This window comes from Parambassis ranga, chromosome 7 (assembly GCF_900634625.1).
Source record: "Parambassis ranga chromosome 7, fParRan2.1, whole genome shotgun sequence".
NCBI classification, from domain to species: Eukaryota; Metazoa; Chordata; class Actinopteri; family Ambassidae; genus Parambassis; species Parambassis ranga.
Genome location: NC_041028.1, coordinates 3,478,362 through 3,505,765, shown reverse-complemented (window position 1 = coordinate 3,505,765; position 27,404 = coordinate 3,478,362). Strand labels below are relative to the sequence as shown.

The 27,404-nt window shown below is 43.5% G+C and overlaps 3 protein-coding genes and 1 non-coding gene across 7 annotated transcripts; 2 read left to right on the top strand and 2 right to left on the bottom strand.

The window, feature by feature from the left end:
• Positions 1 to 840: 840 nt before the first annotated feature.
• Positions 841 to 2,917, bottom strand: r3hdml (R3H domain containing-like). The gene is made up of 5 exons (XM_028409400.1): positions 2,669 to 2,917; positions 2,365 to 2,483; positions 2,184 to 2,286; positions 1,051 to 1,166; positions 841 to 964 (listed from the first exon to the last, which is right to left on the bottom strand). The coding sequence occupies exons 1-5, from the start codon at positions 2,915 to 2,917 to the stop codon at positions 841 to 843; spliced, it is 711 nt and encodes a 236-aa protein (XP_028265201.1).
• A 5,955-nt stretch (positions 2,918 to 8,872) lies between these two features.
• fitm2 (fat storage inducing transmembrane protein 2) lies at positions 8,873 to 11,233 on the top strand. The gene is made up of 2 exons (XM_028410990.1): positions 8,873 to 9,071; positions 9,783 to 11,233. The coding sequence occupies exons 1-2, from the start codon at positions 8,899 to 8,901 to the stop codon at positions 10,390 to 10,392; spliced, it is 783 nt and encodes a 260-aa protein (XP_028266791.1). The 5' UTR covers positions 8,873 to 8,898; the 3' UTR covers positions 10,393 to 11,233.
• Positions 11,234 to 14,020: 2,787 nt separating this feature from the next.
• gdap1l1 (ganglioside induced differentiation associated protein 1-like 1) lies at positions 14,021 to 25,203 on the bottom strand. 4 transcript variants are annotated; one of them, XM_028409782.1, is made up of 7 exons: positions 24,872 to 25,203; positions 19,894 to 19,902; positions 19,070 to 19,262; positions 16,741 to 16,914; positions 15,320 to 15,414; positions 14,435 to 14,549; positions 14,021 to 14,364 (listed from the first exon to the last, which is right to left on the bottom strand). In XM_028409782.1, exons 1-7 carry the CDS (start codon positions 25,049 to 25,051, stop codon positions 14,021 to 14,023), a joined length of 1,110 nt encoding a protein of 369 aa, XP_028265583.1. In that variant the 5' UTR covers positions 25,052 to 25,203. The 4 variants fall into 4 exon arrangements, with proteins under 4 accessions (XP_028265583.1, XP_028265582.1, XP_028265584.1 ...); XM_028409781.1 differs by lacking the exon at positions 19,894 to 19,902; XM_028409783.1 differs by lacking the exons at positions 16,741 to 16,914; positions 19,894 to 19,902.
• Positions 23,644 to 23,716, top strand: trnat-ugu (transfer RNA threonine (anticodon UGU)). The gene has a single exon. It is a non-coding gene; the product is annotated as a tRNA-Thr (tRNA).
• Positions 25,204 to 27,404: the final 2,201 nt, after the last annotated feature.

The following is a 27,404-nucleotide window of genomic DNA, read 5'->3' as shown; positions in this document are numbered from 1 at the left end:
ACAAACAGCAGGCTCAGAGGTGAAGAGGTCGCGTCCCATCACGTCAAGTGTTTTCTCAGCGAGCGTATGGACCACCGTCTCTGAAGAAAACAAGCCGCTGAGTAAACAACCAGGTGCTGATCTAAGCTGCTGTGTGTCCCTCTTATTTCAGAGCATTAGTCTTCAGTTTTATGACAGACAGTGATGGTTTTAGTGTAATGGGGTAAAATGGAGGACGGCACATTTCCAGCAGCAGCAATAAATAAACAGAGAAGTCAACACACGGCCGCCTGATTATGGTGTAAGAATGGGGCACACACGAGATGCTAATCTAAGGGTCGGACTTTTTGTCATGTTGGAAAAAACTAAGCATCTTTAAAACCCATTCAGCACTGTGACATACATGTGACCTCAAAGATGGACGCTCTGAGTGGCAGAGTGATGGAGAGAGGAGGCAGGCCACGAGGAAGAAGAGGAGGATGACCTCATCGCCAGATTTAAGCAGCTGTGATGGCAAAACCACCTGAAACATACAGTGTGTGGAACACAGCTGATTATTTATCAGTTATTTAGCCTATTTTTAACAAAGAAAATCAATTTATTAACCATAGAATTATCAATGTTACATTAAAGGGTTAGTAACAATAGTAATACAAACCTGTACAGTACAAAGTGCCTTCTTTATAATATAATTTACGGCCTCTCCACAGTGCAAATACATAAAAAATAGAAAACGCATCCATCATTATTTATCAGTAAAATGTAGATAATCAATAGAAACACAATGTGAGAAACATCAATGGTGACAGTGGTAAGCAGTGGTGCCAGCACTGTGTTAGTTAAAGCAGGACATGTGATGTGTTAAAGTCTTCTGCTTTTTGTGCTGCGTGAACACTGGTTCCTCCAGCAGGAGCCTCCATAGCTGGATGGACACACAGAACATGGCTTCCCTCTCTTATAAGGGGCTTCTCCCACCCAGTTTCCTCTGAAACACAAACCAAGCTTCAGAGTATTGCCCACAGACTGAGGACCTACATGTATGAAATCAATGAAATGAAAAGTTCTTCTTACTTTATGGAGTAGTTGCAGACCAGAAGTGTGGCCTCCCTCCATGTGCTCCCAAACACATGCATGTTGGAGCATTTCCTGACAGCACATCCCACCCTGCTGGTGCTCGCCCACACCATCTGAAGAAAACCACACAAAAAAAACACACATGCTGATGTACAAGATCTAACCTGAACATTTGCAAATGATGAGCTTGTTTAAAGGTAGGGTAGGAGATTTTGAACTCAGTGAGAGTCAGACAGATTTTGAAAGTAAACACATGGCCCTTTCTCTCAGAGCTCACCCTGAAGCCACGCCTCCCAACCAGTCTGTGACTTCGGCCATCATGCACGTACCTCTCTGGTGCGCGCAGAGCAGGAAGAGAGTGACAACCAGCCAATACTCTGCGCAGGGGTGCCTCGGAGGATTGGCTGATGTTGTTAGTGTTTTATAGCTTCCACAGATGATTCATATTCTTCGTTTTAAAGCGAAACTGCCAAACTAATCGGTTGCTATCGGATTGTAAAGAGAAGTTACACTAATTTAACAAAAAGTGCATCAGAATGAAATCTCCTACCCTACCTTTAAAAATGCTTTTCCATTTTTATCATCGTCATTTACAGTTGCCAAACCGCACGACTAATTCTATTCAATTCAATTCAGTTTTATTTATACAGTGCATTTTACAATCAGAAATTGTCTCAAAGCGCTTCACAGAGACCCAGAGCCTAAACCCCCTTAAGAGCACTGTGGCAAGGAAAAACTCCCTTAAACAGGAAGAAACCTTGAACAGGACCCGACTCATAAGGAAGAAACTTCCTGCTGACAGTCGGCCGGGTAGAGGAGGAGAAGAAGAGGGAGACATGGCAGAGAGGATGAAGGAGAGAGAGAGGAGAACAAACATGCAGCAAACATGCATCATACATTAGAGAGCAAACATGACAAGCAAGATGAAACAGTGATTATATTATGATGGATATCTATATATATATCGTCAGTCCATAAGTACTAATAGTAATCTGATAGTAATTAAAAAGGAAACTTCAACTTAAAACTAACAAAACTTCTCAAATAAAACATAAGAACTTATGTTTTGATACATTTTATAAATGAAAAAAGCAAAAAGAAAACACAGCATCCAGCGTCAGTGAAGTTACCTGAGTGTAGTGAGAGCACACAGATCCAGTGCATCTGTTTGGGTAGGAGAACCGATGCCTCTCTTCGTACCAGGACCGGACCAGATCTGTGATGGACTGGTACCTGTGACATCCAACACATCCTCATTCAGACAGTCCATTATTTCACTCAGAAGAACAGCAGCAGCACTCTGTGCTGTACCTTCCTGTGGTGACTGACAGATTCTGGCCCGTGTATTTCATGGCGTGTGTCGGACCGTGATCCCAAACGCACCGTGAGGCCCAGGAGTCGGCTGACTTGGCGAGTCCTTCATCCCACATCTGACCAAAGAAAGAAGGAAAAGAGGGCCCTTCTCACTTCAGTGTGATGAGTCTGTTTGGTCTGTTAGATCTTTTTCTGCACATCTTCCTCACCCCCACATATTATTATTTTGTGTCTTATATTTGTGAATAACTAACATAAAAACACACACACCCGTGGTCTGAACCACCTCCCAGCATCTCACCATGTACTCCATATTAGCAGCAGGGGGGAAGACCTGGGAGCGGACCCGGTTGTGGTAATCCAGCAGGGCGTTCACCTCTCTGGGTGAAATGGCTCGTTTCCGCCTGCTGTGAGACACGCCAGCAGCTTCCACGAGCATCCCGAAGTCTGACCGAGGTTCAGCTGCACCTCTGCTCGAGTCGAGCATCTCTGTGGAGCTCGAGAGCACAGCTGCTGCCGCGGCAGCCTCCATGTGAGGCATCATCCACATGGTGGCAGCCAACAGGAGCTGCACATGAGCAGCAGCGGCCATCCGAGCTGTGTGGAGGGAGAGGAGGAGGAGGAGGAGGAGGAGGAAGAGGAGGAAGAGGAGGCTGCTCCAGCAGCTCTGAGGAGCAGAGGAGTTACAGGTCACACCAAGTTCAGAGTGACTTCACAAACCACAAAACAATGATAACAGCTCATGTATAACAGCAATGATTAAAAACAAACATTAATTAGGAAAAGTGGATGTTAAAGCAACAAGACTGTCTGGCTCTAGTATAACAGACATCTGTATGAAATCATGCACTAAACCTTTAAAGAGTTAAAAATGAAATCAGCTGTCTGGAGCTTTAAAAATGTTTCATCTTAAAATAAATGATGAAAAAAACTTTACTAAGAAAAACTTTTTCTTGGTAAAGTGCATTCTCCTGCATGCCTTTCTGCTTGGATATCAAGTTCTTAATGCACAAATAATGCACCATTAAAAAGCATTGATTAGCACAGGAGTTAATTATTCCAGTGTCACACAACATGCAGTAATAATGTATAATCTTCTCTTCAGTCATCGTATAAAGGAGGAAAAATCCGAGCGTCATACCTGCATCAGTGGATCCTTTCACAGCGAGAGCAGCAGAGGAGACTCTCACTTCAGTATGAGCCTGCAAACAAGCCCGTTTGTCATGTGTGACAGGGAGTTCTAACTGAGAGGGTGTCCGACACACAAAACCCTCCTGTATGCTCCCCCCCCCCCCCCCCCCCCCTGACACTGACAGCCGGCCTCTTTCCTCCGCTTCACTTCGGAGAAAGTCCCAAACACTGGAAACTACCTTTAAGAACACAAGTCATAAATAAAATATTTGACAGGCCACTGTGAGTTCCAGCAGGATCATGTGATCATGTGACAGTCAAATATTTGATTAGAAGAATTATTTTTAGGAACCAATGTCTTCATGTAAGCCATCAGATGTTTTTGGCAGCTTCCTGGTTCCTTTGAATAAAACAAATAAAACAGGCCATGAGGAATGAGGTGGAGCATGCACGGTGTCTGCAGACTCAGCTCATCTCCAGCTGTTGTTACTTCTTGGAGGATCCCCAGGTCCTCTGCCATGTGAAATATACAGTAACAAGACACTGCCCTGGTACACCGCACCACCTGGCTCTGCAACCATGGACTCAAAGAGGGCACTGAGACCGCGGCTAACAGAGAAGCTACATGAAGTTTTCATAATGAGAACTGATCAATACTCAACTTCAAAAAGGCTGATTTCAAAGAGAGAAAAATGAAAAGTGCTTTTGCTCCTCATGTTGTCTAATATTAGCTCACAAGCTAAAACAATTTTGCTATTTTCTAGATTAGCTAATGCTAACATGTAAACCACGCCCCATTCATGTTGAGTAGACATCCAACCTGTGGTACCTGTGTGGGGGTGAGCCCTGCTATCTCTGGGGTGCCTGTTTTCCAGGAGCAAAACCTGGGTCCAGAGCATCAACGTCAGAATTGAGGTAAACCGGCCCGCTGCCCAGCTGAGCCCTGACCTCAGCCATCAGAGGCGCCAGAGACTTGAACCAACAACTCCTCCACCAGCACCACACGGAAACCCTGCAGAGGGAACGACTCATGTTTACAACAGCAAAACCAACATCACACAGCATCCAGCTGCCTGATGGATTATTACAGAACAAACATGTCCCTCAACCAAACAGTTGCATTAAAGGGACATTCCTGTGCCGTTACACAGGGCCGGCCCAAGGCATATGCCAAATATGCGGACGCTTAGGGCCCCCAAGAGCACCAAAAGTCCATACTAAAATATATATTTCCATCCATCCATCCATCTTCAACCGCTTATCCGGGGCCGGGTCGCGGGGGCAGCAGTCTAAGCAGGGACACCCAGACTTCCCTCTCACCAGACACTTCCTCCAGCTCCTCTGGGGGAATCCCAAGGTGTTCCCAGGCCAGCCGAGAGACATAGTCTCTCCACCGCGTCCTGGGTCTTCCCCGGGGTCTCCTCCCAGTGGGACATGCCCGGAACACCTCCCCAGGGAGGCGTCCAGGAGGCATCCGAACCAGATGCCCGAGCCACCTCAGCTGGCTCCTCACCCTATCTCTAAGGGAGCTCCCAGCCACCCTTCGAAGGAAACTCATTTCAGCCGCCTGTATTCGCGATCTCATTCTTTCGGCCACTACCATTCTCATTCTTTTCGGTAGTGACCAAAAGAATATCTATTTTATATTTTCAAAAATAACATTGATTAATACAAACGAGATGATATCACACATTCAGCAGTGTGTATTACACACTGTGCAGCCTATAGGATGATGAAGCATCTGATGCTGAGGTGGTGGTATGAAATTTTGCTTAGGGCCCCATAAAGGCTTAGGCCGGCCCTGCCGTTACAGATGCAGGACCGTTGTTGTATTCAGTTGTATCTATCTAAATGTAAATGTGTGTGTGTGTGTGTGTGTGTTGACTGAACTCTGGCCATCTGCAGCAGGCACACAGGCTTTCTGACAGCAGCTGCACAGAAATAAACTGCACCTGGCTCCGGGTCGGTTCGAGGTCCCGGTGTCAATCGGGACGCCCACAAACGCCGCGTCCAGCCCGTCTGCAGGGTCCTGGTACGGGAGTTTAGCCATGGTGGGGATCCCTGACACCCGGGCCACAAACTCTGCGCTCGGCGGCACATTGTAGCGTTTGCCGGAAGTCTTTCTGTTTGGGTTTTTGTACACACGTCTGTCGCTGCACAGAGGCTGTCGCGCTGCGGAGAAGGACGCAGAGAAAAAAGCGCGACTTGCAGCCAGACTTCTCCAAACTGGAAACATGTTCGCTGCGGGCTGGAGTTCTGAGGGGTCAGGAAGTCCACTGCTGCCTTTACGGTACCCTGAAAGCTCGTAATATTAAAGTCTCTGTCAAACACAGACAAAGAGGTCAAACTATTTAGTGTTTAGTGTTTGATTAAAGGTCGTGAGAATATAATGAGCTCTTTAAGGTGACACAGTATCCTCTTTCAGGTAATGGACGAGTCAACATTTAATTTCTAAGTGGTGGTTTCACTGAATGTTCAAATATACAACACAGAAGTGACCTTGAAGGCAGCACGACTGTAGGTGCAGGGCATGTATGGAGAATGAAGCTAATATGTAAATATTCATCATGTAAAGTGTTTATGATGATTATAGATCATAATCTGAACTATTTACAACACAGAACACTCTCATTTATTTACTCATTTATTTTCACTCATTTCACTCATTTATTTTATGGGGTGCATTACCAGTGATGGAAAGTAACTAAGTATTTGTACTTCGTTACTGTACTTAAGTACATTTTTATGTATTTATACTTTACTTAAGTAAAAATAATAGTGCATACTTTATACTATAGTACTATACTACTTTACACATTTAGCAGCTATCATACATGTGTGCTGGACTGATGTGAGGTCAGACTCTGCATGGAGGTGGTTTCACGCTGCCAGCTGTGTTTCTATAATGAGCCTCAGTCATGATGCCGGTGCTCTGGCTCAGTTAGCTAACTAGTTAGCTGCTGTCTGCTAACACAGGTCCATCCATTAATGTCTGATTAACATGAATCCTAACATTAATCTATCTCTATCTATCTTTTTTTTCTTTCATTATTTTAACCTGTTCAGATCCTTTGCAATGGAAATCAATGATATGTATTCGGTGTGCGAGTACTTTTACTTTAATACTTTAAGTACATTTAAAAGTACTTAAGACTTTTACTTAAAGAGGATTGTTGATGTAGCACTTCCACTTTTACATGAGTATATATTTTGTATTTGTATATTACATAGGGAGTTAGCTTGCGGTCTTCGCTTGTGGTCTGGGCACTGATCTGGAGGTGGTAGTTTTGCACTGCACCTTGGTTATGGTTAAGGTTAAGGTTTTGGTTGATAAAATTACACCACGCAGTATTTCACAGGTCTCAATCCTCCATCCCTGCATTTTTTTGGTCCTTGTCCAAACAGGGAGAAGCAGTCTGAACACACACAGGACCTTCTGGCTCTGAAGCCTGCTGTGTGTCACCTGGATGGTCAGGTAAACTCTCTGAAGTCAGCCCCATCAAAGACCTGCAGGAAACTTCCACACTGACTCAGCAGAGCGCTGTCAGACTTTGTGAGTCTGTGTGTGAAATCCACGCTTCATCTTCATCAAAGAGGCGAAGAGGGCTTTTGACACACAGAAGGTCAATGTCGCATCTTGTTGCTGCGTCTTTGAGCTTGACCACTTTTTCCCCTCACCTGTCTACAGCTGACTGTCATCATGAAGGGCACATTTCTTCATTTATTGTCAGATCTTCTTGTTTGATTCAGTCACATACTTAACAGCAGTGTTAATGACCATTAATACACCTGTCTTGGATTCATACACATACTGCCATGTAGTTAATATTTCAATCAGTGTGACTAAAAGAATAACAGAGAATCAATCACAGTATGAGTGCAGAAAATTTAAAAAAAAAAACATCATACAGCCAGAAAGGATGCTTCACACTGACGATAAAAGGAAGGTGATGCTGGCACAAAGTCAGGAGAACTGCAGTAAATCACAGCATGAAGCCGGTGGTGCTGCTTGCTGGTGGAATATCTGTGAATATCTCTACATGGAACCTGAACTCTCAGCAGTGAAGCCTCTGCAGCACACTCAGAAGTGGGTCAAATCTGAGAGAGAGGTGCACGGTCTTCTTCGGTCCAGACCGATTTTCTCACAGACCGTCCGCCCCCCCTCTGCAGAATGACATCATGTGTGTGGTCTGAGGCGCTGCAGGTTGCTCACTGTGACCTTGTCTTGTGTGAGAGGTCACACTGGCAGACTCAGTGGCCTCCTGTATTTACCTGAGAGGGAACATAACGTACACTTTGTACTGACTGCACTGAAGATGTGTGAGCCACAGGTTTACACTGTCCTTCTCATGAATACTACATCCAAAGCCCACAGTCACTTAACTACAGGCAGTGAGCAGCTTGACCCCCCTCACACCCTCAGTGAGTTTAATTATTCACAGTGACATTTTCCACTCTGCACAGCACATCCTTCTTCTTTTGATCCACCAGCCAAGGAGGATTTTTCATGTTTTATCTCCTTTCTTGTATTTGCTTGAGATTTTCTTACTCAAGCAGGATCCTTCTGCTGTTTGCATTTTAACATGTTCACACTGGGATAGCTGCCGCCTGGAAGCAATGGAGCCAAACTGTGAACCCTCTTTAGTATTTTTAGTTCGCATCAAATGTTTCATCTTTTACAAAGACTCCTTTAAAGCTTGCCATAGAATTGTGAAGTCATTTTAAATCTATTGTTCTGGTGAAACAACTTAAATGTTTTTTGGCCTCCTAAGTTTGCCTCCAAGTTTTTCTATACTTTTGCAACGTATTACTAAGATGCATATTTATTTTTCCCTTTGAACTTGTTGGTTATTTTATATTAAAAAAAAATTATTGATGTGGTAGGACTGGAATTTTTATTATTTTATATTAACCTGTATCAACCTGTCTACATTGTGTCTGTTATATTGATTGTGTTGATCTTCCTGTATTGAGGTAAACATACGGCACACAGCTTGACCCTCTGACTTCCACCCAGGCTCTAAAGTGTATGACAATATTTTAGTGTCCCATTTTCTTCTAAATTGTTTTTTATTGTGGAGCAGCAACTAAATGATGTTTATCCAGTTTGTGCTAAGGTGTGTTTATGTGAAGTGAAGTGTTTTCAGAACCTTTAATTGAGTTAAAATAGCTACAATAGTACATTGAACATTGAACTTATTTAGGGCAGCACACATTTTTTTTTGGTGCAGTACATCATTGTGTACAGTAGGTGGCAATATGTCCAAGCATTGCAGCCCTGCTGATGATGATAAACAGAGAGAGGAAGAAGAATAACGCCGTCCATAGATCTCATTGGTTAAGACACGTTGACGTCACAAGGACCCGCCGGGCTTTTGCTCTTTGGTTAACGACGTCAACATGGCGGCGGTGGATGTCATTGTGGACAAGTTGGTGGGGCTTTGGAGGATACCGGGCGTCCGGCATAACTTCCCCTGGATGTTTTTACTCGTGTCAGCCGTGGGGTCGGTTCTGAAGGAGTTGGAGCTCGTCCCGGAGACATATTTCAGCAACAGCAGAAACGCACTGAACGTGTAAGTAGAGTTCATTTTAGCTAGTTTAGATTAGCTAACACAACTAATTCAGTTAAGATGCACCTGTCGCTGACTGAAAGGTGACCTGATGTTGACAGAAATGTAAGACTGCTGTCAGAAGTAGTTTGTAATTATCTGGGCTGACTTGTGAATAATATTTCAGACGCTGGAAACATGGAGGTCAAAGTTTATCTGTAGCAGTTAGCTTTGCTTACAGAATCACTGTTCATTTATTGAGGGCAACAGTGTAAACAAGACAAAAACACTCGTTAAACGACCTTTACCAGTGTTTGTGGGGGTACCAATGAACACAAGAAATATTTGTGAGGACTTGCTAATCCACAGTTTACACTAAAAGATCGTTCCTACTGATTTGTTATGTTAGAATCCTAAACATCTATTTGTTTTCAAGTGTGTTTGTTTAGATAGACGTTACCTTGCACTGTCACTGTAACTACTATGTATTTTAGCCACTGTTTTCAGGCGTTTTGTAGATATAATTATATCTGTTCATCAACAAAATAATCCACAGATACACTAATAACTTGTTTATAGTGTGTAATACATATATACATAGGGTCAGTCTGACAGTATACAGTGATTATATACAAGATTATTTCCACAAGCTGCTTCAGGTGTGATACAGTACTGTGAGGACGTAAGGGACGGTGACTCCACAGTGCTAATGTGATGGGCCTGGTTCTCCTGCAGGTATTTTGTCAAAGTGTCCTGGGGGTGGACGCTGCTGCTGCTCACACCGTTCATCCTCCTCTCCAACTCCTCCTTCAGCAGGAGCGCCTCCTTCCTTGGCCAGCGGCTGTTGTGCCTGGTGGTGGCAACAGCCGTCTGGTATGTCTGCACAGAGACCTTCTTCTACATTGAGGACGTGACCGGCTCTTGTTATGAAAGCAACACATTGACTGCTGTCAATAAGGAGTTCAGATCCAAAGCCACCTGCAGACGGGCTGGCTTCCACTGGCATGGTTACGACATCTCAGGACACTCGTTCATCCTGGCCTACTCTGCTCTCTTCATCATGGAGGAGACGGCCCCGATGGCGTCCTTGAAGACAGCCAGCCTGTCCGCAATGCCCAGGACGATCCTCAACCTGCTGTACGTGGCCTTGAACCTGATCCTGATCATTTGGGTGTGGATGTTTGTCTGCACCTCTGTTTATTTCCATGACCTGTCTCACAAGCTGCTAGGAACCATATGTGGCCTGCTGTGTTGGTATCTGACGTACCGGGTTTGGTATCTAAATCCTTTGTCACCAGGACTGCCCCCTCAGCGCCACTCAAAAGAGCAGAAACAGCATGCCTAAGCTGAACACACACACACACACACTCTAAAAGATTGTTGCTAATGATAACCGCCATCTCTAATCAACAAACTATAGTTGTCCATGTCTGGGTCCAAGCTAGCCACGCTTCTCTAAGCTATTTAAAGTTATTCCCTCCTCACAAAAAAGGCCGCTTTGAACAAGATGACTGACTCGCAGTTCTTCCAGGGTGTTTGGCAGCTGCTGATCCTAAAATGACTCTCTGTAATCTGAGCAGCAGCTTGGGCCTCGGTGCCTCACACGCTGCACTGTTGTTTGTCTGCCTTTCCATGCTTTGCCTGCGATTGTTTGATCAGAGTTTTTTTTGTTTTTTAAACGTATGTGTGGGAACACTTGAGAATGTTTACAGCTCCAGTTGTGTAGCACCGACAGGTATTTTTTCAGACCAATGTACAGTCTATGTTCATTGTTATTTATTTAGAACACTATCTTCAGAACAAAAACACCTCGGACGCTGTAACTCAGCAGATACGCGCTTTATTAGACAGGGTTAAATTTGATTTGAGTCATAGTTGATGTAACAGAATTTAATATATATCTATATATTTGTTGTAGTTATAGGTGTGCAAAAGGTTGGAAAATATTCAATATGCTGTTTTTTCCTAATTTGTTTCGTCTTGAAATTTCATAGTAAATAGTAAAAGACAACAAAGTTCTCAATGAATTTCAGTTTACGACATATTTCCAGTTGATTAATTGATTATTTCTGCTCTAATTTGTCTTCAGATTGTCAACGCACACACTTTTTCTTCTATTTAGTACAACACAGTGCTTTAAAGGTCAATGCTTCTGTGCCAATCTATTCTTGTTTTTGCCCATAAACAAATAAACGGACAGCATGGAACTTTTGATTCCCCTTTCTGGCATGGATTATATATATAATGTGTGAACTCAGTGGGTAAAAATAAAAAACAGGTTGTATAGATTCCATTTTTATAATTTATTTGTCATTGATGGCAACTGAATAAATTAAGGCTTATGAACAAACATCGTAAAAAGCACCATAAATAAATGCATATATATAGAAATATAAAAAATAAAAAGTAAAAAATAAAAAAATACTATTGTGAAAACATCATGGCCACAAATCACAACTAGGATTTCTCAACTTGAACACTGTGTGTGTTCAGAGTGGTACAGATCTGACCCTTCAGATAACATGGTGTCAGTCAGAGGGGGAGGTGGAGTCGCTAACAGCTGTGCTTGCAGTCATTAAAATAAAGCACATGTTCACAATGATTGGCCGGTTATGACTGATTCTAACATGGACACGTCTTCTTGCTGCCGTACTGAGAGACGTTATGAAAAGAAAAATGAAACATGACAAGAAGTCAGATGTACAAAATTAGAAAAAAATCATTAATGTACATCTTTAATGTCAGAAAATATCCAAGTTTTTATCGCATTAACTTTTTGCAAAGCTGTTTTAAAGTTTTATTTGAGTCAGAATATCTGAGCCTGTCTCTCATTAATTGGACTTTTTCTCCCCCACTCCTCTGTGGGTCTGCATTTTATTTCTGTTTTTACACATAACCTGAATTTTCCATCACAAGAATGTAGATTTAAGTGCTAAGAGGATTGATTTCTAAAGGTTATCTGATCAGACGCAGCAAGAAGACGCTGCTATGAAAGGAGCATTGATCGTCGTCTTTGGTTCTGAAACACTCTAACCTCGAGCTGGAGCAGTGCGTTCTGAGTCTGTATAACCAGCCGTGAAACCAAAAGCAGCATCATGTTTATGGGTGAAAAATAAGAAGCACACAGTTCAGGAGCAGACTTAGAACATGTTAAAGGCTGGAGATCTGACAGTGAAAGAGCAGGAAGGGCTCACATGAACAGAACAGGAAGTGGAGGGAGAAAAGTTCACTGCATCAAACTGGAGCGACTGACCCAGAGGGGTTCTGTCTGTTTTAGCCTCCGTGTGAGTCAGCTTCTCCCCTCCGTCCTTCCCCTTATAAAGCCTGAGCTCTTTAAAATGGTAAAATAAATAAACCTACAATTAAAAATATCTATCTGTAAAAACAATCTTGCATCTGTCAGGAGGAGTGCGCGACAAACAAACATCAGTAAAATCCAGTGATTTGTTTTTTTTTTCCAGTATTGCTGAGGGAGCGTCTCCAACAGGCCGTACAGTGCAGAAGTCAGAGGTTTCATAACATTCAGTAGAGATCAGAAATTCTGCCTCCGGGCAATATTTAACCCTTGAGTGTCCACCCATCACAAAACGCTTACACAATAACAGAAACCTCCCCATGCAATGAAACACACATCCTACACATGATTTTTCAACACTACGCTGCCACAGCTGCAGAATTCCTCCTTTTACTACCAAATGTGACTTCAACCAAAGTTTCTGAACTGTTGCTCAGCGACAAAGACAGTGAGAGTGGACCACTGTGCGCTGTGTCATCTGTGGTGCTCTAACTAAACAGAACACACACGTGCGTCTGTGTGTGTGTGTGTGTGTTAGTGTGTGTGTTGGGTGTACAATTTTTAAAGGAATGGTTTTAGATCTGTGGAATGTATTTCTGAGTGTTAGATGAGGAGAAGGATGTTGTGTGTGTGTGTGAATAGTATAAAGCTACACTCTGTTAGCTTAGCATAAATGCAGGAAACAGGATGACACAGGAACACTCTGACACTTGCCTGGCGAGGTTTGGCTGCTGCTTTTGACATGTTAGATATCATATATCTACATAATACATATATTTAACTGCTTTTTTTTGCAAATTATAGCATGAAGTAAAAGCTATTGACTCATTGCCTGATATAAAATCAGACTGTATTTTTCCTGATGCTCATTTTGTTGATACAGTCAGCCAAGCTGCTTCCTCATAAGCATCTATTGGACCTGGACCTGGACCTGCAGCCTTGCCTGCAGCCCATTGGCGTTTGTGGTGATGGAACAGCAGTTATACACTGTAAACAATGGTGATTATTAGTTAGCCACAGAGATGCTGGTAGGGCAAGCAGCCAGGCTAGCTACTTCCTCCTGTTTCCAGACTTTATGCTAGGCTAAGCTAACAACCTGATGGCCTCCATCGCCATCTTCTCATCAGCTCCTCAGGAACAAAGCCACATTTCCCCAAAACCATTCCATTAAAGCCTTCCTCCATCCTTTCAGCATTTCATCTGGCAGTTTCAGGCAGCACAGCACTTATCAGAAAGTATTTGTAAAGATTCCTGCAGTTTTACTGGTTAACCTCAGGCAGGTGGAGGAGTGAAGAGCAGGTGATGAGTTATGACTATAATAGTGGCATGCGACGGTCAGTTAACTCCTGTTGGTGTTCAGAGTTTAATCTGTGTTTCTACTTTAAGATCTCAGTGTATGTGGACCTGGTGCATGCCTCCAACTAAAGTTAAACGAGGACTTGCGTGCACAAGAGCAGCAAGTTTCCAGAAATCAAACTTCATGAAGGCCTTGATTACCAGAAAATGTGCTGTCAAGGATTTCTTTTCATGGAATGTTTTAATATTTCTTTGTTCACCCAGGTAAGTAATAGTGTTCTCTATATAGATTCATTATGTTTTCCTGCAGTGATAAAACATTACAGAAAAGTTGAAACATCACACAAATACACAGACATGTAACACAACAAGAGGGCATTCACTACATGTATTTCTTTTTTAAAAACCAGTAGGCAAAGTAGCCCATCCCGCCCAGCGAGCCCATGAGAAAAGATGCCCCGAAGAAAGACGGCGGCTTCTTTTTTACCATCCTGAAGGCGTTGGGTAGGACCGCCGACAGGAGGGTCGTGTGGATGTCGCCCAACACCTTGCGAAAAGCGTAGCGTTTTTGCACACGCACAAAAAAGGACTGCAGGTTGGGTCGGCTGCCATCCTCCCAGTATTTCTTAGAAAGTCCCAAGAACTTGAGCCTGTGCAACAAGGCTCCGAGGCAGATATCAGCTAGTGTAAAATCAGGTCCACAAAGCCACAACTCACACTTCTGACCTGCGAGGCAGAGAGACATTCAATGGCAGCACTGCTGCAAATGTGCATGAATTATTTTATTTGGACATACCTTGATACTCTAGTTTCCTCTTCTCCAGTTCAGCCTCCACTTGATCCAGAACCATGGCTAACTCCCCCAGGATTTTCTTCAGGTAGTTCACATTATCATGGTCCAAGATTTTTGCCTGCAAATCACGTCATTTAAAAAAAACACAAACAGCATTTTTAGCCAAAAAATCCTGAAGGGCCTAATGATGCAGTTCCACCAGTGGCCACTTGAGGCTCTAATTTTGTTGTTCCTCTGTCTTTATTGCTTAAATGATGATAAATCTATGACAATATATTAAATGAAAGAATTAAAACCTTCTTAATGTTATTAAAAGTCCTTAAAGGTAGGGTAGGAGATTTCATTCTGATGCACTTTTCATTAAATTAGTATAACTTCTGTTTACAATCTGATAGCAACCAATTAGTTCGGCAGTTTCGCATTAAAACGAAGAATATGACTCATCAATAAGACTCATCTGTGGAAGCTATAAAACACTAAAAACATCAGCCAATCCTCCGGGTGGACCCTGCGTGGAGTATTGGCTGGTTGTCACTCTCTTCCTGCTCTGAGCGCACCAGAGAGGTACGTGCATGATGGCCGAAGTCACAGACCGCAGCTCGTCTTCAGGTGATGCGCGTCCATGTGATTGGGAGGCGTGGCTTCGGGGTGAGATTTTCGAGAGAAAGGGGCGTGTGTTTACTTTGGAAATCTGGCTGACTCTCACTGAGTTTTCAAAATCTCCTAGGCTACCCTTAATCCCACCCTATATTAAAATTAACTCTGTTTAAGACCACTTAAAGCTCTTTATTTCTTTTTATATATTGATGTAAACAATTAAGGGAGTTGTCTTTTATACTATAGTGGCAGAGGACAAGTTATTGGATGAATGAAAAAAACCAAAGTTACCATTAGCTTCTTCTGCTTGGACAGGTATGGTTCTGTCAGCTGAGGCTCCTCATGGTCCAACTTCATCAGCTCCGTCGCAGCATTAGCCAGGTGTCCTGCAGTCACACACACACAGAGAGAGAGAGAGAGACTTTGTGACCCATCCAGAGAGCTCACTCCGCTCTGAGCTCGCTCTGTCGTCTCTAGAGGGCTCAGGGAGAGTTTCCTGTTGTCAGCTGTGCTGCATGTTGTTTAATTACTTCACCCTTCAGTCTGTAACCAAATCATTCAAAGGCTTAAGATGCTTCTTATTAAATACATTTACATTCAGACTGACGAGGGCTTCAGTGGATAATTGACTCTGCTGCAGAGCTTCGTCCGGACTGTTGCTCTGATTTACATCACCCATCAGAGCAGCTCAGTTCAGACTGGGAGGCCTGGTGTCACTACAAAGTGCTGCGTCAAGGTTTTTTGGTATTGAATGGCATCACATTAACACCGTATGCTAATCTCACAGTGCACATAAAAGCAGGGATTTGTTTGTTGATGGTGTGGAAAATGCAGTATAAGGAAGACGAATAGCTTTGCATTCATAAAGGTTTACGTCTGGTTGTTTTTGTTCCAGGAGGACTAAAGTCGATCCCAGAGTTGAAGCTTGTTCAGGTTCCCTGTGTGCAAATGCTTAGCATAAAGAGTACAATACAGAACTACAGAAGTCGGATCCAGTTCATGTGGAAGTTGTGCTGCTAAGAAACCTCTTGTGGGGTCCGTTTTTCAGCATTATTCAGGAAACAAGCTACAGATTTCAGCGTGTTCTCACCATGAAAACAACAGCAATGGTTGAACTTTATGGAGACTGTATGTAGCCACGCACCCTCACATGGTTATGTGAAGAAGTTTATGTAGAAGCTACATAAATAGTTTATTGATCCCAGAGTGGAAACTCAGGTAACCTCCTGGCAGGGCTGAAGATTTTACCAAGAAAATAGCATAGAAACTTGTTGCAGATGAAAAAAATGTGTTTAATGTCTGACTGCCTAACACTAACCTGGTAATTTTGGTGCCAAAACCTATAACCTAAAAGTCAAATGGTCAACTAATGGCCTGTCTGACAAAGTTGAGAGGTAAGCAGTGCCACAATCTGCAGTTCCTTTAATGGCCACTTGAGGCTGGCTCCACCCATCAGTTCATCCCCATAGAATTACATCTAAAAATGTAACAGTTCAATCTCGACTAGATTTGGACAGGAGCCTCCCAGACTCTCATGTTACTTGCATTATCTCCCAACTGATATCTACCGAAACACAACAAAATCATAAAGGTCGATTTAATATGGATGAGGATGTTTTTTTGTGTAGCTGTATCTATGACAGGAGCTCTCTTCATCAAGCTGATGCAGAGATGTGAACACTCGTGCGGTGCAGTGAGCTGGCTTCACTTACTGCGTATTTCTGCGGTGGCATACTTTGGGATCATAGAGTCAGTGGTGAGCTCTGGATGGAGGATGCAGCCATGTGTGTAAGCGTCCATGGGCAGGCCGTCCAGTAGCTGACGGTACTGCTGCACGCGCTCGTGAAGAGGCGAGTCTGCGTCGGGAATCAGCTGAGCCACCGCCTCTGTGAGAGAGACACGAGAGACGACAAACATGAGGATAAATGTTCTTTGGATGCAGTGGAAGTCTCTAAGCAACCATCATAAACGCTCACTGTGTGTAACACATTTCACACAGCCTGACATTCAAACAATAACACGCCTCGGAAAATTTAAAATAAACTGTACCCTCCTGGGACACATATTCAAGGACACTCCAGACACAATATGAAGCTTTCATAAAACACACGGGTTAATTGAACGACACCGTCAGCTTGTTGCATCAATCCCCCACCGGCCCGATCTGCTCTATTTACCTGCTGATTAAAGGAGTAATTGGACCGTTTGGGAGGGATGCACATGCATTATTGCAGAGAGTTGGAGTGAAGCCGTCTAAACTAAAGCAGCAGAGCGAGACATGTTCAGATTCTAGTCTCTGTGTGTGTCAGGCTTCAGCCATGATGCAGTCAAGATATTGTTTCTGATCACCATGCTGGTCTCCTTCCCCATCACTAAAATCCTGTCCAGACTGGAGACAAGGTGCAGGGACCTTATAGCCCACAGGGTGTTCAACATAACGACCTGCTGATGATGATGCCTCGACACTGAGAGTGAAGTGTGTCAGCAGAACACAGAGAGCTTTTATCTGTCTGCAGGGTCACAGCCAGCGAGAGCCACATTGCTGACACAGAAATCATCAGATGGCCACTTGAGGATGTTCAGGCCAATGAAGGAGGGTGGAGCTGCACCTGGACGAGCTCCAGAAGCTGAGTCATCAGTCCCAGGACCAGCACTCCAGCCCAGGCCGTGTTACATGTGGACTCCGCAGGCCACAGTGCCAGCCTATGATGAAAGCACTGTTTGTTTCAGACATGTGTCAGACATTAAACAAAAAAAAAGAATTATTTCCTCACATCACATTCACAGGAATCAGCAGTGTAGCTGCTATGAATGAACTTCCTCACTGCAGTTAAAGAGGACAGGTCTGAATGAGAAGCGAACATCAAACACTGGGGTCCATTTCTGCCTCTGAGCCTTTTATCACTGAGCAAGCAGTGAACCAGGTTCTCTGCTGCGTTCAAGGATCGCCGCTCCAGACATGTGACCACAAACTACAGCACAAAGCCACCCTCAGGCCATCCTGGACTAGGACTCCCTGCATGTTATATAATATCTGATCCTATAGGACGCCCACATATATATCATCTCATAGATAACGGTATACATTGCATACATCCTGACAACCCCTGCTCGTCCGTTAACTGAGTCACAACATGAATGTTTCAACACGTCTCCTCAACTGGCTGAAGCTACTTCACTGTATAGATCTGTATGTTTATGTATATTAAGTTCAATCATTAAAACTCTAAAACCCCTCACCATGCAGAGATGGTGAGCACCTGAGAGGATGGTGCTGCAGAGCAGAGGCCCAGAAAATCATCGGCTGCCCTCTCCACTCTGTAGAAGAACTTTTAACTTACTCAAGAAAGCACACAGCATCCTGGACCTGTCCGACCTGAGACTCTATCTGTTTGAAATGTCGCCTTCGGCAGACGTTTTACAACAATCAAAGCATGACCAAAAGCCATATTTGCAATATTTCAGTGCAGTGGATGTCTGTCCATGTGCAGTGTATCATGTAGATGTGTCTTTTTAATCTTTGATAGTAACAGGAGTTAAAGAAACTGCAGAGGGTTAAACGACGTCTCTCTGGGTGTCGTTTGCCACAAATTTGCCCTCAAGGGATCCATCCAATTTTACCTAATCTAATCAAAAGCAGTTCATCTTGGTGACATTGGCTCAAGGAGTTTCACAGCACAGTACACAGTGACGACAGATGGCCTTGAATGGCTTCCAAATATCTTTGTTACTCAAACTGTTTTCTCAAACTGGGAGACTGCAGCCTGATAGCTTAGCAACAGGAAAAACCAGGCAACTGCTCCAAGGCCTGAGATACCACCCAGTCGATGAGCAGTAAATTATTTAGCTGTGCATTCGCTGTCCAAATTAGAGAATAAAAATATCAGAAGACCTGTAATGTCACCTGAAGCTAAACATATACAGCAACGTTATGGTGCCATCAGCCCACACTGACTAAAAATGTACTGCTGGTCAGGATTCAGAGGGTTTAAAAACGTCATCATCAGCATCATCATCGTTGTTGTTGTTGTTGTGCCTTACCTCCCACAAAGTGTTTCTCCAGGTAATCTATAATCTGGTTGTAGTCACTGATGATGGTGTCTCCGTGGAGGAAGACGGGCACCTCCTCGCCCAGGTTCAGCCTCATGAACCAAGGCTCCTTGTGCTCCTGCAGCGGCAAGCTCACATCCCTCTCCTCACAGACCAGGCCTTTCTCATTAATGACGAGACGTACCTGCAAGCACGAGCACAGCATGAGCTAAAGAAGCCTTAGACAGAGAGTAAAACAAATAAACCTCACAGATCTGGAGGGCAATATTGATTGTGTGTTCATCGGTTCAGTCTCACAAATGTAATGAAGACATTTCAATAACAGTGTTTCTATTAGCTTTGGGATTAGTGCAGATTATAAGCTCTGTGACGGACAAACATTTGTGATACAGTACAATGTTCTTAGGTAATGGACACCACTTTAATCACCATAAGTAGAAACCTAATGTTTCACTGTAAAAATCACCACCACTGAGTTTACTGCACTGGCCTTGATGATGTTTCTAGCCCCTTTAATCACTTGGTATACAGAGGAGTTCACGGTCCACTCAATGACTGCAAGGTGCCCAGCTTGTTAGGTCCTGTGACCACATCACAACCCCTCCACCGCCGTGCCTGACAGTAGATATGGGGTGTTTCTGTGTTTGGTTTTGGTCTCATAGGACATTGTTCCACAGGTGTTGTGGTGTGTTCAGATGCAGCTGTGTGAACCTCATTTGTGCTTTGATGTGCTTTTTAGACAGAAGGGTTCTCCGCCTGGCAACCACTCCAAACAAACTGTGCTTGTTCAGTCTAATTAACATGCTCAGTCAGGCCTGTAACCTCTGAGAACTGCATGGTCTGACTGCTGGGACGTCCACTCCTTGGAAGACTGACAGTCTTTCTCACTGTAGAACTCCCAATAGGTTGGAAATAGTTTTATAAGTCTTTCCAGATTGGTGTGCAGAATCGGTTGCTTCTCTAACACCATTGTTTACGTCTTTCCCTCTTGGCATTGTGTTAACACACACCTGAATGCTCCAGAACAGTCAAAACGTCTGCTTTTAAAGAGGTCTGCACTCATGATCAGCAGCACCTGCTGCAGCTCACACAGTAAAACGTTGAAGATGGCTGTATGACAAAGGTCGATGTCACTTTATTTATTGTAGTGTCACCAGTGTGATACGAGGCGTCACTGGATCAAACCTCTGCTGTGTCTCTAGGATTATTCTAGGATACAGAGACATCGGTCTTTAGGACAAACTTGTACTGGGTGTTCCTAACCTCAGACAGTCTTTCTTTCCAGACAGAGCAATCTCTGTTTGGGAGACAGAGGGTAAACAAACGATATACATGTGCCCTGCACTGAGAGACCTTCAGGACTTAGTCAGTGCAAGTCTTCACTTGTATGACCAAACTATGTTTCCCTTGATTGAGTAAATGTTTCTGCTCAGGACTTCATCCCTCACCTAGAAATCAAACAGCTGTTGCTGCTCATCAGACTGGAAAACGCTACACAACCATCGAGAGTTTGAACTCAACAAATCCACAGACAGACAGATTGTGTACATATGGAGGACATTCAAGTCCATTGTTACCCTCCCCAGGAGTGATCTATCAACAAATATTACTCCAAACAAAAAGTCATGAAATAGGATGCAAGGTTACAAAGGAGCCCAGGATAACATCTGTTCAATAGGCTTCTATTGGTCATATTTATGCAGAAATACACACAATTCTGCAGAGTTTTTGATTTCTGAGCATGACGTAAGTTCTGCACGTCTAGAGGAACAGCAGCAAGCACATAAAACAACACATGATGCCTGGGGTTGGAGCTGATGCCGGCACTTTGATATGAAAACATGCAGGATCCATTAGGAGCTGGATGAAGGGTAAAGCCAAGGTCCATGGAGAGCTGTTAGTGGGAATAAGATTAATGAGCGGAGATGACACTTGAGGTATAAACTGCTACATTTGGCTGCTTAGCAGGAAAAGCTAAATGGGAGTTTTGCTGAACATGGCCGAACATGGTGTAATGAAATAAAAGTGAATGATTTAGTAACACTAGTAATTACAGCAGGTCCAGTGGTTTGGACAGCAGGAACAAATCCATGAATGCAGCAGCACTGTCAAAGGAGAACAGAGCTGTTTACGTCCCTATCAGCGGCGCACTGGTGCACTCTAAATCCAGAATTTCTACATAAAGCTGTCAAATATCTCAGGTCCTCATTCTGCTGAGGTGTAACACGGTAACCCGGTGATGCTTGCAAAACCACAGTCAGAGAGTTTGTTATATAATAATATTAGTCACTCTCCAGTAATGATGCCAAATGGTTCAGCTCCCTTGGAGGCACAAAGTAAACATCCCTGACTGAACATTTACACTCATGTTAACATAGAAAACACATTCAGATACTTCAGTGTTATTTTCATTTGCCGCTTTAAACATCTACTGTACTACATTTATTATCAGACACTCTGCATGTGTTGGATAAAGGGAAATATTTTGCATTAAAACAAATCATTTTTAATGGCAGGGCATTGCTGAGCATCTGTATCCTGATTGATTGACAGGTCTCATGTCAACAATGCAATGAATGAATATACCCACAACAACACAGCGTTAGCTTAGCTTAGCTTGGCACAACTTGAATGCTTATAAATGATTTTGTGATTCACATGCCAGCTGAAATTTGTTGTTTTCATGCAGAGCTACGTTAGCATTTATACCCTTACGTCTACTCTATATGCTAAGCTAACAGACTGCTGTCCAGGATTCTTTATGAATGAATACTGAGCATAACATATGTCAAAAATACACACAAATTTCTTATTTTTTTATTTTTGCAGAAATTTGGTTTTGTGTTTTGAACCAGTTATGCTAAAACAGGACGTTTAATATGAGTTCATCTTTAGCACAAACACCTTCTATCCATCCGAATGTTGCCACATTTACACCATAGGTCAAACCTGGTTAGGTTTAGGCATTAAAAGGCAGACAGAGATCCACTCTGAGGCCTGTAAATATCAACGACATATTACATTCTTCTTCTTCTTCTTCTCATAATGAAGGGTTACCTCAAAGCTCTGTGTTTTCATTTGTTTCAGTGACTTTCAGCCAAGGACGTCTCATCAGAGAACAAATATGTTCACTGTATGAACCCAAATAATCCAGCAGACCAAGTCATTTTAAGCCTAATCACAAATTGCTTATATGCCTCACGTAAACTATCATGACCAGATACAGAGTGGCATCAAGACACACTGGCCTCCACACACAGAGTGTTACAGTGTGCCTGCTGGAGGTGTAAATCTCTGACCTGTATGGGCCCTAAAATATCCAGAGCTGTATTGATCAGTGAAGCTGGCCTCCAAACGTGTTGTTACTCCAGAGGATGCAGCTCCATCTGTCTCTATGGTTATCATGTCTGCTGTGTTCACGATGCATCACTCATGTGAAAACACAGCGCGCTCCACACTACCACAGTTAGTCATGAAAACAGAGGACGAGTTAAAGTGTAGCGCTTCCGCAGTCTTTCCTCAGGAAGCTGCTGAGCTCCACACAGACTTGTAACTAATCCCTGAACATCTGATGACGGCAGTGTCTCCTCTGAGAAACACTGTTGATCTGCTGGAAAAGTGACTCCTTTGTCATTGCCGGGGTGTTTACAGTAGCCTCCACTTTTGTCTCTTAAGAGAATGTTCTGCAAGTCACAAAAGATTGACTAAATATAACACATCTTTCAAGGTGCTGCGGAGAGATTTGTAACCAATCCCATTGCAGGCGTTTATTTATTTGTGTTATATTAAAGCACAAAATATTCTGGTGGAGTGCATGACCCCTTAATCTCATAAAAGCCCTCCCCAAAAAAATGCCATTTAAGCATCAGCTGACAGAACAACAGCTCTGTAGAAAACAGATGCAGACTGCTGCCTGACAGAGACATGCAGTCAGTGTATTGACAGCACAGTCACACATGATCAGGGGAGTCACTCCAGCTTCTACTCCAGCAGCTCCAGGATTGAGGTGATAATCATGACAGTGAGCCTGGTGTTTACCCTCTGCTGAGTGACAACCGGCACAATCAGCAGCACAGACTGGAGTGGCTGTGAGCCAGTGATCGAGCCTGGAAGGAGCATAAGCTCAGAAAGGTTGAATAAAACAAAGACAACATGCTTCAGAGCGACAAGAACCTGATGCAGTGATGGTCCGAGACATGACCAGAGATTATTTAAGGACAAGTCAAAACACTGGAGCCTGCATTTCCCATGATGCAACTTTATAATCCATTTTTCTGCAGTCTGTGGTTCCATCAGTTTAATAATATTCCTGGGAACTTCCTGGACAATAACAAAAAATGGCCCTGCAGACGTGCAACTGTGCATCAAGAAGACAAGAGACAAGAGACACTACATCTTTCAGTCAAACAAAATCCCTAAATCATGGTCACACACTGTGAGGCTGATTCTGTGCCAAACAACTCCATTTATAGATGAAGTTCAACCTCGCCAGGCACAGTTACCTGGAATTAACTGTCAGAAACACTTTCAAGCTGGCACAATATTATTTTTTCAGACATAAGGTGGGCCTCATAGCTCAGTGGTTAGAGCACTGGTCTTGTAAACCAGGGGTCGCGAGTTCAATTCTCGCTGGGGCCTTGGTTGCTTGTTTTCTCCACTGTGGGACAAATAAAGGTTTTCTTCATCTTAATCTTAGATCGTCATGGCAATGAGGAGGCACACGTGATATCACCACTGATGTAAACAACAGAAACTGTGGCAGGAAATTGCTGCTAATCTTTAGCTACCTTGTAAAACTACACGTCCCTAATGTCTCAACAACACACTTGGTCGATAGATACCCAAGCAACATCACAACGTTTACAACGTACAGCTAAGTTAAGATGGCGGCTTTCATAACATTAAACACATTTTAGGAGAAGGAACTTTCCAGGCAGGCGGCAGACACAGGTGTCCTTTAAAAGGCCTGGAAGTATTGACTTCATATAACATTTTCCTGGAGAGCAAATACCAATGTTAGCACCCAAACCCATACCTGCCTAAAACTTTATTAACAAATATCAACACAGAGAATGTTTGGAAAGTTTTAGACACCTGATTTTTTTTTTTTTTTTTTTTTTTTTTTTTGCATTACCTTCAGTCCGAGCTCAGGTCACCCTGAGGACATCACCAAAAGGAAGACCCGGGTAAGCTGTGTGTTTGTGTTTAACAGTGGTGGAATGCTCCTTTACTTCGCAGCTACATGCTCTGTATTCTGATAATGTTTCCACAGAGGGCTGACAAACACACATTATAACCTGGAACCAAAGGAGGCCACAGAAATAACAACATGTGGAGAGGTTCAGCTGCAGAGGGGGGGGGAGATGGCCTTTGGATTTGTTTTGCACATCATTCCAATCAATTATTCAGGCTGTCATGTGTCAGAGCGCATAGGTTGTAACCGCATTCAGCAGCAACGAAGACAGAAAGCAGCAGAGGAGACAAATGACACAACATTCACCACCAGTTCTGCTAAATGTCGAGGAAACGAGCCCCACGCTGCAGCGTTTTCCTCAGCGTCTCAACTGGGAGATCTGCCCAGCTGCAGGCTCACACTCCGGAGGTGAAGCCTGTACTGTGTGTGTGTGTGTGTGTGTGTGCAGGATAAACATGCACATATAGATACATATATATATATATATATAAATAACATGCTCTGCTCATACAAAAACAAACACAGGCAGCGCTGGAGCTTCGTGCCATGCAGACATGGAGCCACCTCCATTTTCAGGCTCTGCTCTCTTTTTTTTTTACCTTTTGGGAGGTGAAAGACTGCGTCCAGTGGTACAAAACCAGCCTGTCTTTGTTGATGGGTTTGGGCTCTGCCGTCGGTTCCTCGCACTCCTCTCCGTCTGTGATTTTGCCGTCTTCCTCCATGGCTGAGATGGGCCACCAGCTACAGTTGGTGGGGGTAACATGGTTGGAAGACGCCATGACAGAGCGTTTTGTGCGTGTGGAGGAGAGGAGAGGAGCGAGGAGGGAGAGAAGAGGAGAGAGAGAGAGCGAGAGAGAGAGAGAGAGAGAGAGAGAGGGAGGGAGAGAGAGAGAGAGAGAGAGAGAGAGAGAATCTCAGCGGCTCGAGCGCAGCATCTCCGGTTCACGCGGCAGCATCAGCAGCATCAGCATCCGTCAGGTGGGGACAGCTCCGGTGCTGGAAGCAGCGTCACCTCCTCCCAGTGATCTCAGAGATATTATAAACAGCCTAATCCATATGCAAATAGCTTCTTACTCGAGCACGCCGTGTGTCCGGGTTACATCACATGATGAGCGACGTACAAACATGCGCGGTGGAAGCGCGCGGAGGGTGGGGGGGGGGCGTTTCACTGGAAGGTCAAGCGGCTCCTGTAAGGACATGGAGGCTGTATCATCTATGGGCTGATGGCACCGTGCTGCTTTACAAATACCGTGCTGATAATGCTCATACGCTGTGAACTTTCACCCAGGAGTGACCAGCCAGCTAAAGCTCTGGAGCCGAGGTACCTGCAGGAAGGTAAACATCCAGGCTTCAGCAGAGGACACACAGAATATACTGACTTAGAGTAAACTGTGAAGAGATCCTGACAAACCTCACACCTGTTTTTTATTTATCAGTTAGTTCCGCACACACACAAAGAGCAGCAAAACTATTGAAGTCTAGATTTAATTCTAAACACTGTCCCCCTCCCCATGTCTTTCTCTTTCTTCACAGGAGACCTGTGGGGTCAAAGGTCTGAAGTCTCCATGGTCATGACTTCATCCTGAACCTCACTCCTCCCAGGGTTCCTCAGAAGACCTCAGCTCTGTGTCCCTGTTTCATACATTTAAAAGAGATTTTAAAAGAGATGGGCAGCAGTGGCTCAGTGGTAGAGCAGGGTTGTCCAATAACCAGAAGGTTGGTGGTTCAATCCCAACTCCTCCCTAGTCACTGTTGTGTGTCCTTGGGCAAGGCACTTTACCCGCATATCCTCCAGTGCTCTTTGCTGGGCTGCCTTAAGCAATTTCCCCATTGTGGGACTAATAAAGGTTTCTTTATTAATTTTTTTTATTTGTCATGTTTGCAGGGTCATCAGAGCACTGACATGTTGTAAGGCAGCTCCAAGGAAACATACTGGTAACCTAAAATGAGAATAAAATAAAAGGGAACATCATGTACATAAAGAAAAACAAAGAAAGCTTTTACAATAATGGCACTTACAGTGATGATATGTGTGCAGATTGTGCAGACATTGGTTGAGAGGAAGAAACTGTAAATCTGGTCTGTGTGTGTGTGGAGACAGCAGCAGTGAACAGAGTCTGTGAGCAAACTGTGTTTGAGTTTTTTCTGCTCTCCTCAGGCAGCATGTTAAAGCTGCATGGTTTGCAGGGAAGGGAGGTGACAGTCACCCGCTCATCCACTCAGTTCATTCAGTCCAAAACAAAAAAATCACCTATTTCCGTGGTTTTATTTTTGAAATGTGATCTTTACTGTTGGTCTGAGTCTTTGAGAACTTGACACAGTTCCTGTGTGTGACTCTGTGTCTCCTGTGTCTTCATGTAATCCAGACTCCACGGTGGTGTTGTGTTCAGGGGTCTGTAGGGGGGTCAGGCCATCTGATTCTAGACTCCTTATTGTGACCGAAGATTGTTATTTATAGCTATGGTTGGACGTTTGGACTTGTTGACCTGCTGCAGGACACATTTTTGGACTAATCATCTGAACTGTACCCTCCACTTTAATTTAACAAAAACAGTGTTTGAATGTCTCACATTTAATTATATCTTTAAGTTAATGAATTTTAAGGATTTTTCATTTTAAAAAACAATAAAGACAAAAGACAATTGAATCTTTAGTAGGTCATGACCCAAAACAAAAAAGCTGAGAGCCTTCGTCATGGTTCCACAAGTTAAACTTTCCACTGTAAATCTCAGAAATTATACTTGTAATGAAGTACATGAATACTACTCTTACTTAAGTGTTTGTTTGGTTCACTTTTTCCAACAACTGCTCATTAATCCTCCAACAAATGTGACACACTAGGACATATTAAATGTTGTAGTTACCAATGATGAACAAAAGAGGGCAGCAGTGAGCACTAAGCACTAAGTTTGATTAATAAAGTTGCATTTTTAACAAGTTTATGATAAAACAACGTGACAATGACAAAATCTGTTCAATAGGATAACATTCCTTCACCTACTTGGTAGAAATCGAATATTTATTGATATTACATGACATACTGTAGATCTATGTTGCAGTTTTTAATGCATAAAGAGCATGTATGTCCTAAAATATAGATAAAATACCACATTTAATAACACATGCACATAC

Excerpts from the sequence above, each read along its gene's own strand:
- gdap1l1 (XM_028409782.1), bottom strand. The coding sequence starts at position 25,051 with ATGGCGTCTTCCAACCATGTTACCCCCACCAACTGTAGCTGGTGGCCC. Across the intron at positions 16,915-19,069 it reads GGAGAAACACTTTGTGGGAG|AGGCGGTGGCTCAGCTGATT; the intron begins GTAAGGCACAAC and ends TCTCTCTCACAG. Across the intron at positions 14,550-15,319 it reads CCAAGCAGAAGAAGCTAATG|GCAAAAATCTTGGACCATGA; the intron begins GTAACTTTGGTT and ends CGTGATTTGCAG.
- fitm2 (XM_028410990.1), top strand. The coding sequence starts at position 8,899 with ATGGCGGCGGTGGATGTCATTGTGGACAAGTTGGTGGGGCTTTGGAGG. Across the intron at positions 9,072-9,782 it reads AGCAGAAACGCACTGAACGT|GTATTTTGTCAAAGTGTCCT; the intron begins GTAAGTAGAGTT and ends GTTCTCCTGCAG.
- r3hdml (XM_028409400.1), bottom strand. The coding sequence starts at position 2,917 with ATGTGGATGATGCCTCACATGGAGGCTGCCGCGGCAGCAGCTGTGCTC. Across the intron at positions 2,484-2,668 it reads CTGCTAATATGGAGTACATG|ATGTGGGATGAAGGACTCGC; the intron begins GTGAGATGCTGG and ends TTCTTTGGTCAG. Across the intron at positions 965-1,050 it reads GTCTGCAACTACTCCATAAA|AGGAAACTGGGTGGGAGAAG; the intron begins GTAAGAAGAACT and ends TTTGTGTTTCAG.